At 50.2% G+C, this 10,324-nt stretch overlaps 1 protein-coding gene across 1 annotated transcript in view; it reads left to right on the top strand.

The window, feature by feature from the left end:
* The window catches only part of FHDC1 (FH2 domain containing 1), a gene marked incomplete at both ends in the record, with an annotated part of 38,230 nt that extends 29,655 nt beyond the window's left edge, over positions 1 to 8,575 (top strand). The window contains 3 exon segments of the mRNA XM_080915360.1: positions 774 to 891; positions 4,024 to 4,188; positions 6,509 to 8,575. Of these exon segments, the coding sequence (XP_080771486.1) occupies positions 774 to 891; positions 4,024 to 4,188; positions 6,509 to 8,575 (2,350 nt within the window).
* Between the last annotated feature and the right edge of the window lie 1,749 nt (positions 8,576 to 10,324).

Here is a 10,324-nt window from a genome sequence, read left to right as displayed (position 1 = left end):
TTCCTGTTGGTGTGGGATAGCCTTAGCTAAACCTCATGTTTTAGAGACTCCCTCCCAGTAAGGTTTGTTTATTTGAAGTCGAAAGGCCAATGACACATACAAGTAAAGTATTCTCCAGCGGGCACTGATGGTCAGCAAGGGTAGAAAGCTTTGCACAACAACAACCCTAAATTCATAATAGCAACGAGAATGCATCCGAATATACACAATTCTCCTGGATTTTCGGTTCTGCCTGCTCCCTTTTCCGCTGACAAAACCATTGTGTGGATTCTGCGGATCTTGATTCAATGGCTAGAACCAAGTCCACCTGCTCATCCGCAGTGTTGTTGGCCGCGTTTCGGTTCTCTGTAACCTCCAGGCAGAGGTAGAATCCGGCTGCCTGTGGCCTGCCTGTTAGAGGGAATCGAAAATCAGCCTCTGATGGCTGATTCCTTGTCGGTGAGAGCATCCTCACAGGGGGAAGGCAGCAGTTCTGAGTCTCACTGGATTTCAGTTATGGTGCCTGTTGCACAGAGGTGCTGAGACCTCCGGTGTGAAAAATAAGCCCGGCCCTGTAGTCTGCGCTGGCGGGCAGCCTGCTTCATTCTTGTGTGTTGAGGAAGCACTCCATGTCCTTAACAAAACGGTCGGAGACTCAGAATTAAACACAGGAGTGGGTAAATGTGACCCCAGTGGCTCCCTTGTTCCAGGCGTGGCCAAAGATGGGTCTTGTTTAGCCACAGGACTCTTGGTGCCCTGGTGCCAGCTGTGCCCACTCTCCCTTCCTTCTGCAGATTATCTCTGGATGTCACTGAGGCGGAGCTGCACTCGCTCTTTGTCAGAACGAAGTCGCTGCAGGAGAACATCCAGCGGGACCAGGAGCTGTGTCAGCAGATGGAAGACTTCCTCCAGGTCAGTCCCTCTTAGCATCCAGCCGGCTCAGCAGGCCTGCCTGTTTGATTTGTGGAGGCAGTCATGCTTTTACCCCCAAGTGAGTACAAGCATCCTTGTGCCCCACTGTCCTTTCATGGCAGAGGATGTGTAGCGATGATGATCTGAGCAGGAGAAATGGCTTCTGACGAGTGTGCCTGGGTCTTCTGATCACTCTTTCCTGCACTGAAATGGCGGCAGTGCAAGCCTCTCTCCCCAAGAGAGACCCTGCCTGGCCCCTTGAGGCTTGATTCTGTAGCTTTCATATTTTCAAACAACAGGAGAAAGTTCCACAGAACATCCAGCCAGTGGAGGGCTTTGGACCAATGCGCCTTCTCATTTCTGTAGAAGAGCGAGACCGATTGTACCTGCTGTGATTAGTGCTGGGAACAGCAGGGCACACACGGGTGCCCATCAGCACAGGAATATGTCATCAGCCCGCAGGGTGTGGCAGGAGCCACTCTGAATAACATCAACAAAAACCAGTAGAGTGGATTGTTTGTGACAGCTCACGGTGACTCACTAATCACATAGTCTGGTGTGCTTCTTTTTTCCCTTCCTTATTTAAAAAACAAAGCCATTCCTCTGTCCTGTTGCCTTCTGTGAGACCCCTGCACCAGGACAGGGCTGCCTTGGCAGGAAGCAAAGATGGACACTTGGCCATCAAAGTCTTCCCTGCCTTGAAACCGAGGCCGTGTGCCGGCTAGGCAGGTGCCGTATGTACCACCCACGGTGGAACTGTGATCCTAAGGCTGCTGCCATCTCAGAGCACATTCAGTAACGAGCTTTGGGATCAGGTGCATGAAGCCAAGTAGAACTCCAAGAATAAGATCGTTTGTTTCCGTCAGCCTCGTTCCCATTTTAACTATCAAGAGTTTACACTAAATCCTTTGTTCTGGAGATGCTAGGGCTTGAAGTGATGGCTTTGTACATGCTAAGCACACGCCCTCCAGATGTAATCTTGTACATAGAAGCTTCAAGTATAAAGACCCGGTTGCCTTCTCCCCGGTGCTGGCTGCTTTTCAGTGGCAACCTTGTTTTAGATCTTTACTTTTTTTTTTTTTTTTTTTTTGGTCCTGTTTGTTTTAACAGTGCTGAGACTAGAATATTGTTCTTGCTGAACCAGGACCGAACCTTACAGTTCCAGCTCCAACCTCAGCAGCTCTTGTAACCTGTACAAACACACAGATGGGCATTTTCTAGAGTCAGATGGGGCCCTTGGACAATAGTGGAAAAGGTGATGCATCTCTGACTATGAGCAGCACAAAACTGCTCAAGGCTTGCAGCTTTGTTTTTTCATTTGTTAGGTGACTGGGTTTGCTTGTGTGTGTGTGCTGGGATGGGAACCAGGGCCTCATATTTTGCTAGGAATTCTTTCTAGCCCTCATGCAAGGTCTTTGAGCAGAAAGGTGGCAGAAACACATTTTCCCCCAGTCTTCATAATTTTTTATCCCACTTTGAACCTTGACTTTAGCACACAGTAGGCCAGCAAGTCAGTGATGAAAACACAGACTCATCTCAGAGCCACTAAACCGTCATAGCCGACTCCTTGGCCAGCGCAGCTGTGTTCTGGTTCTGTGCAGGATGCTATAGAACTCATGGAGTCAAACTCCACTGTGGCTGTTCTTCAAGCTGAGGGTTAGTGTTTGTCTTTCCCAGGAGCCCAGGGTACCATGGGTTCTGTTAGGCTGTTCCTTCTGGGTATCCATCCAACCATCCTCCACAGGGTCTGCAGCTAAGTCGCAGGTGCTGTGGATTCTTGTCAGGAGGCTCTTCCGCAGCTGTTCTTAGGTGTTTGCCCTGCGGAAGAAAGACAGACCGAGCAGTTATCTTTCTGTGAATACCCTGTTCTCTGCGAAGAGGAGGCTCTCACTGCCTCAGGCCATCAGCTCAGATGGTTTCACTTTCCTAAACAGTTTTTGTTTCCCACCACCCCTAGAATGTATCTGGTTAAGCAAAGGCTTACTAAGGGGAAAGTGGTTGGACTTCCACATTTCTGCTGTGTAGCTGGTTAAGGGCTCACTCCTCCTAGGAGGGCAACCTGTTTCTTTCCTATGCCTCAGGCCCAACCCCTCTCTCCAAAAGAACTTGTTCACAGGCTCTTAAAATACAAACATGTGAATCATTTCATGAAATAATATGCTCCTTACATTCCTTTTTCATATAAGCCTAGTAAACATGGCAGTAATGAAAGACATCTATGACGTAGCTCAAATCTCTGAATATTGATATTTCTCTCTGCCACCTCATTGTGGCTCAGAGGCTGTCACTAACCTGTATGACCCTTGGACATCACCAGCCCCACTCTATCTGACTCGGAAATGTGCTGGGGACACACAGTCTTCTATCACACCCCGTACTTCAATGAAGCAGCGTTGACATTCTTGGCTTTCGAATTTCTAAGCATTTCTGAATCTCTAATGCTTAAGAAACTGACATATCCCAGAGGAGCCAAGGAAAGTTCATCAGGAAAGTAGGGATTGGGATAGGACCTACCCAAATCTCCTAGGGAGTTCTGATACACCCCCAAACCTACTGCACATGGGGTACAGCTTCTCAGGGAGTACCCCAGTCTTCCATCCTGGGCAGTAGGGACAGTGACCCAATAGCGTGTGTTTTGGATTAAATGTAGACCCCCTCTCAGCAGCTTGTCAGGACAAATTAGCTTCTGAGACGTTGGCCCAAAGAAGAGTCTGTTTTAAGAGGAAGAAACACAAAAATAGCAAAATTTCTTAATGGTAAGCTGTTTCCCTTGGCAACTTTTCTTGCGGTCTTAAAGGTGAATTCTTGGCTATGATATTCTACTTGAGGGTTAAGGCTCCGTGTCGACTGACTTAGATCGATGTGTAACCCGTCTGGCTTTGAACTTCCCACCCCTCATCTCCATCTCCCAAATGCTGGGCCACAGGTGCGCACCACCCTTCCTGGCTTCTTTAGTTCATTTGTGGCCTCTGGGTCTCAGGTAGGAGGTCGCCTTGTTCTCTTGAGTGTTGCTTTGGGTTGACTTGTTTTCCTTTTGGCTCCGAACAGCCTTTGCAGCCTTCACTTTCCAGAGACCTGAAATCGAACCCCGGCAGCGAATCCACCTCAGCTGACCTTTGTTTTTTCCTGTAGTTTGCCGTGGCAAAGCTGGCAGAGCTGGAACACTGGAAACAAGAGCTGCAGGTCGAGGCTCATACCCTTATAGATTTTTTCTGTGAGGACAAAGAAACCATGAAGCTGGACGAATGTCTCCAGATCTTCAGAGACTTCTGCACCAGATTCAACAATGCAGTTAAGGTATAGCTGGTGGCCTATTCCCAGGGTCCTTGGGATTCTCATTTTTCAGCTTACTGACCCAGTCCTGTGCCTGTGGCAGGAAGATGGCCATCAGTTATTCGGTTTCAGGACTGTCTGGCCAGGTGGCATGCCAGGTTCTTGGCAGGGATGAATGAGAGGTGGCTCTGTTGTAGTATCAGGAGGCTGGTGTGGTGGCCTCTGGCCTTTGCTGCTCATACAGCATGCAGAATACCCTAGAAGCATTTCACTAGCCAATCCTGCTTATGATGATGGGACTTGGAAGTTCCCTGTACACTTGACTTTTTCTCAGAACCCTCCCTAGAAGGAAGTGTCAGCCTCTAGGGAGGTTTGAGTCGCCTAGAAGAGCGGTCTTTCTCTTGCTGGTTTCCAGAGCCACACATGACTGTGGCCTTGGCACCACGAGGACCAAGCTATCCTTAGCAAGGAAGGTCTTCCAGATTGGGGGGGGGGGGGGGGGGCGGGGCTGCTGCCTTGTCAGTGGTCACTTAATTGAATTCAGAAGTCAGAAAACTTCCCAGGTTGCTGATCCTTGGTAAACGAAACATTTATCTTACAATGAGAACATGACAGTCTCTCATCTCTCTAACAGCTTCCTTCTTAGAGCCCTTTATTTCAGGTGACACTAAAGGACAGGCTACTCTCTATTCTTCTGCTGATTGTATTTTATTTACTTACATGCCGATTCACTGATTTATGGTGTAGGATTTGACCAGGGCTTGCACTATTCCTTACAGGCACTGTTCACATTTCGTCCAAGCCCAGAATTCCTTTGGGTTCCTCTGCACTCTTTTCTCTAACAGAGAGGAGAGCTGAGCCTGCTGCCACGTTAAACAAGCTTCTGTCCAGGCAGTGAGCTCAGCTGTGGGAGGGGGGTAGCTGAAGCCAGACTGACTCTGAGGCTCCTACTCTCCATCTGGATACTGCAGGCCTGTGAGGCCACTGTGGATGCTCTTAGCCCAGTTGTCATGAGTGACAGGGCCTGGACCAACACCATGTGAAGGTTTAAGATAAAACAATGATGAGAGTTTGGGGACCCTGGGGAGGCTGTGGCTAGAGTTGCAGGAGCCAAGACTCCCCATGCAGAGCCCCACAGGAACTTGGAAGGGAAAGCCCACTGGAAGAGGAAACTTGTTGTCAAATACAAACTGCTAACAATAACAGAGTTGAGGTGTCTGCATAACCACATGGTGACATGGGTTGTCTTCGGGATCCGAAGGAAACTCAAGGGTTACGACACAAATGTAGCCCGGTCTTCATACCTACCCCTGCAGATTCAGCCAACCGCAGACTGAAAAGAGTGTTGAAAATTATACCTGTCTATAGATTTTTGTCAGGCCTTAAACAATGCATGTGTGACTCTTACACCGCATTAGCTATAAGTGATTTAGAGTCAGTGTAAGGCATATATGAGGATATGCATAGAATATATATAAATTCCATTCTATTTTGCATAAGAGACTTGAGCATCCTTAGATTTGGTATCCAAGTGGGAAACAGGAATAAGTCCCTTGAATGTATGACAGACAACAACATAAGAGACCACACAGAGACGTGAAGGACACTTTGGAGTCTGCATTTGGGTTCTGTGCCATTGGGAATGGTTGGTTGCTGAGTCTAGATAGTTGAAGGATTTGTGAAGCATGCCTATTTCTCTTCTCTGATTGTAGAAATGGGTCTGAGCGTGACGGACAGAGCTCTCACCTCTGCTTCAGGCCAGGCTTGGCAGAGCCACCAGGGCTTTCTTGGTATTCATTCATTCATTTTCATCCAGGAGCATGCCAGGGACACAAGGAAAGGCATCTCTCTGTGTCTTTGGCATATGCTTATATACCCAAAGCAGTGGTAAATAGAACTTCCTGTTTGTGAGCATGTGTGTGTTAACTTAGGAGAGTAGATAGAGCCCTACAGCTTGTACAGAGCTGCGTGCACTCTTTTAGCACCTGTGTTCTCCACATCTCTGCAATTGCTTGGGTGGCTCAGCTGGAGTTGAGACTGCATGGACACATGGAATCATGGCCCATGTTGGAAGCTGGGCCAAGGGATCAGATGAGGACTGCAGACAGATTGTTGGAGCAAAGCCTACCATGCTCCTTTGTCTGATCCCTAAATTGCTTTGGGAAGTTTTCCCACCCTACACACACACACACACACACACACACACACACACACACACACGTACAGAAGATGGCAGAGACCCAACGCTGTCTATGAAAGCATCTCTCATTAAATGTCACAGTGAGTGGGCCTAATATTGCAGTCTGTGTCTGTGTCTCATGCTGACTTCTCTCCACTCTATTAGGACAACCATGACCGTGAGGAGCAGGAGCGGAAGCAGCTACAGAGGATGAAGGACCTGGAACAGAAGCGGCATTCCTGGACAACCGGGGAACTTGGGGGCTTTGGCAGGAGCAGCAGTGAGAATGACGTGCAGACGCTAGCTAAAAAGGGCACAGAAGACCTGCCCTCCTTTCTCAAGCCCAGGCCCAACAGCCCCTCCTACCGGCCCCCCAATACCCGCCGCTCCCGCCTCTCCCTGGGCATCTCTGCTGATCGCGAGCTTTTGACCTTCTTGGAGAGTACCACCAGCAGTCCAGAGGACCCCAACAAATTCAACAGTTTGCCCCGGAGCAGTCCCAGGCAAGCTCGGCCCACCATCGCCTGGATGGAACCCAGAGAACAACAGAACCCTGGCCCTAACTTTACACACGAACCTCAGGCCTCAAAGAACCAGGAGAAAGCCCCTCACCCTGCGTGGCAAAATCGTCTTCCCACATCCTGGCTGGAGGAGCCTGCCTCTCCTTTTCCACTGGCTGGACGGAGCCGACCGAGCCTCCAGAAAAGGAACAGTGAACCTGTGGGCTTGGGTCCCACACAAAGCCCTCCGCTTTTACCATTGGATCTGGGCATTAGAGAGCATGAGTTGGTCACAGGGCTGACCCAGTTTGACCTACAGAGTCCCAAGAGCCTGGAGGAAGCATCCCAACTAACTCTGAATGACTTCTGCCCCACAAAGCTACAATCTCCAGGGGACAGGAGCTCACAGCCCTTTGATGCTGGTGGTGACTGCCTCCCACCCAAGGACACAGATCCTCAGGAGGTTCTCAGCCCAGCTGGGGAGGATGACAGGGATATCTCTGATGAACCCAGTAGTGAGGCTCTTGTGTCTGTGGTTGTCACCGACACTGAAGATAAGGACCCTGGATCTCAGTTATATGTCTCAGATACCACAGACTGCTCACTGACTCTGGAGTGTTCTGAGGAAACCGACTCTAGACCTGGAAGAGACAAGCAAGGGGAAGAAGAGAAGGAAGGGGATGGCTCAGTGTCCTCTGGGGTCGGAGAGGCAGGAAGCAGCCAGGTTTCCTCCAACCCTGCTTCCAGTCCTCCTGGGGAGGTTCCTGCTCCAAAATCCAGTAAGAGTGAGCCCAGCGGCCAAGGTGGCCTTCCGAAGGACAAACCCAGCAGAGGGAAGGATGTTACGGTACCAAAGAGAAATTCCTTCAAAGAGGTATCAGTGGGGGCGTCAAAGCCTGTCAGTGTCCGGCGCAGCCAAGGGGTAGCACCCAAGCCTGTGAGAACCTTGAACTCCTCCGAGAATGAACATATGCGCAAAGTGGTCCCCATCTCCAAGTCCAGCAGGGGAGCAGGGCCCTGGAAGCGGCCGGAACTGACATCCAGGGCTACCCCTCGGGAGACACCCAGCAGCACAGACACACAGCTATCCCGAAGGAGCTCAGTGCGGGGAACTTCTGATACTTCTCCCAGGAGGCTCCAGATGGGTGGATCTGGGGCAGAGGAGCCCAGGCTGCCCCGCTCCAGTGGCAGCATCGGTGGACGGCCAGGGAAGGACCCCCTGCAGCAGCCTAGAGCCTCATTCAGGAAGCCCAGCGCCAAGCCCCTCAGAAACATCCCCAGACAGAAACCCGAAGAAAACAAGGTCAGCAGCCCCAACTCGCGAGATCCTGAGAGTCCCAAGGAAGAGCCCAAGGCTCCTCAGACTCCAGGAGTCTCTCGAGCCCTTCCCCCCATCCCAAGTTTTGCTCGAAATACGGTGGCCTCGTCATCTCGGAGCATGAGAACAGATGCCCCACCCGCGGCCAGAGCCACAGGCATCACCAGGACAGTCTCCCAACGGCAGCTTAGGGTCAAAGGTAGCTCTGAAGATTCTGCCTCCAAGGACAGTGGCACATTGAAGAGGGCCAGCAGCGCTCGGGTCTCCAAGAAGTGTTCTGAATCTGCTGGGGGTTCAAGCGCCAATGTAGAAGCCCCACTGAAGGGCAGAGGGACTACGGAAAGATCCTCTCTCAGACTGAAGGACTCGGGGCAGGCCACCCTAGGGAGGGTTCTCCATCCCCTACAGAAATGATGAAGCCTGTTTGCATCTCTGCCTTGCGGGATTTTAGCTGCCAGGACTGGCTGCTGGTAGGTAGGACACAGGGGCCAGTCTCAAATGTCTTGTTACACTTCAAGCAACTCACTGGTATCACCTGCTAAAGGTCACGTCGCTAAAGGTCCAGGGAGAGCTATAGCCTGCTGTGCAGAGTTCTGCTTCCACATCAAAGCCGAGAGTACCCTTATTCTGCACAGTGCTTTGTCAGGGGCTGGCACCTTCTGTCATACTCAGGACCCTACCCCTAACTCCTGTCCCGAGACAAAGATCCAATCATAGTCTGGACATGTAAGATGACAATTCTTATGTAACAAGTAAAAAATTTTTTTCTGGCCAGTTTTTATATATCAAAGACTTATTTTTTAATATTATAAAAATAAAAAAAAAGATGTTTTAGTTCCTTTTTCAGAGTGAAATGCCTCCCAGGGGTGGGGGGATTCTCCTTAATATGAAAATGTCATCCCCCACCCCCTGCCTCTGGGTTCCACCAGTGTGTATGTGAGAGAACACAGACCATCCCTAGCCAGCTGTGGCCTCTCACAAGCTGTTGGGTGGTGGTAGGGTTGAGGCTGTCTTTCTGGCTAGCTTGGGTTCTCTTCCGATGACTCTGTGAGTAGGAGGGGTGTCAGATTTGTGTGGGTAAAAATCTGATGTTATTGTGAGTTTAATGGGGTGCCAAGGGTGTGAGACCCATGGGGGAGCCCATGGCTATAGGGAAGTTTGCCCTAAACTGTGTAGGGCTGGATTCCCCACAGTTCATGTTGTGTTCCAGTGAGAAGACAGCAGGGGTTGCTCGCTGAGTATGTGCTTCTGTTTGTTCTGGGTGGAGAGGGAGATGACCCTTTTTGTGGGTCAGGCTTCCTTCTCTCCCGGGGCCTCAGTGCCCCCCACCTCTGTCCCTGTTATTCTATTTGACTTTGCTTTTAGAGACTGGGTCTCAGTATATAGTCTAGGCTGGCCTCTTACTTGCAATCCCCCTGCCTCAGCTTCCCAGGTGCTGGGATTGCAGATACAAGGCACCAGACCCAGCTTAGTGATGACGTCTCTGTGTCAGCCTCTCATCCTTGGTACAGCCAATTTTAAGTCCATCTGAGAGAAACCCAGTCGTGGTTGTTTGCTCATTTTAAATAGGCTCTCACGCCCCCCCCCCCCCAAGAAACACTGATTTCAGAAATTTTGACATTTGGAAAATTTGTACAAAAGATAAACATCAGGCAAACAGAAATTTTTATCCAATGCTCATTTCACGACTTCTTGATCCAACCCAGGAAATAGACAGGAGATGCCCGAAATAAAAGCCCCGCCCCTTTCTGAGTCAGATTTTAGTGAAATCTCACTTTATATCGGACACCAGTGAGTGTGGACTAGGTCAATGTGTCACACTGAGCCGTGGACTGTGAATCCTGCTATGGTCTCCTTTTGGGAAGCCTCTCCATCTTTGTCTGGGAACTGAGCTGCTGCTCCCGAGTGCAGTAGTTGAACAGTACAGTGGCAGAGATAAGGCTGCAGTCACCCCTTCTTGTAAAATAGGCGGCCCTGGGCAGGTATGTCTGGGCAGCCAGAAAACCCCTCAGCATCTCTTACCCTCTAGAATCCTCCAGAACCAGGTAGATGAAACTCTTGCAAGCAGAAGCCCTGCCTGTGGGTATGAATGAATGAGAAGTCATATGCTTACAGATTGGGAATAGTGAATAAATAGCCCCATGGGAGGGCCCAGGGACCCAC

This window comes from Micromys minutus, assembly GCF_963924665.1.
Source record: "Micromys minutus genome assembly, chromosome: 4".
Taxonomy (NCBI): Eukaryota; Metazoa; Chordata; class Mammalia; order Rodentia; family Muridae; genus Micromys; species Micromys minutus.
This window is presented reverse-complemented; position numbering and strand designations above follow the sequence as displayed.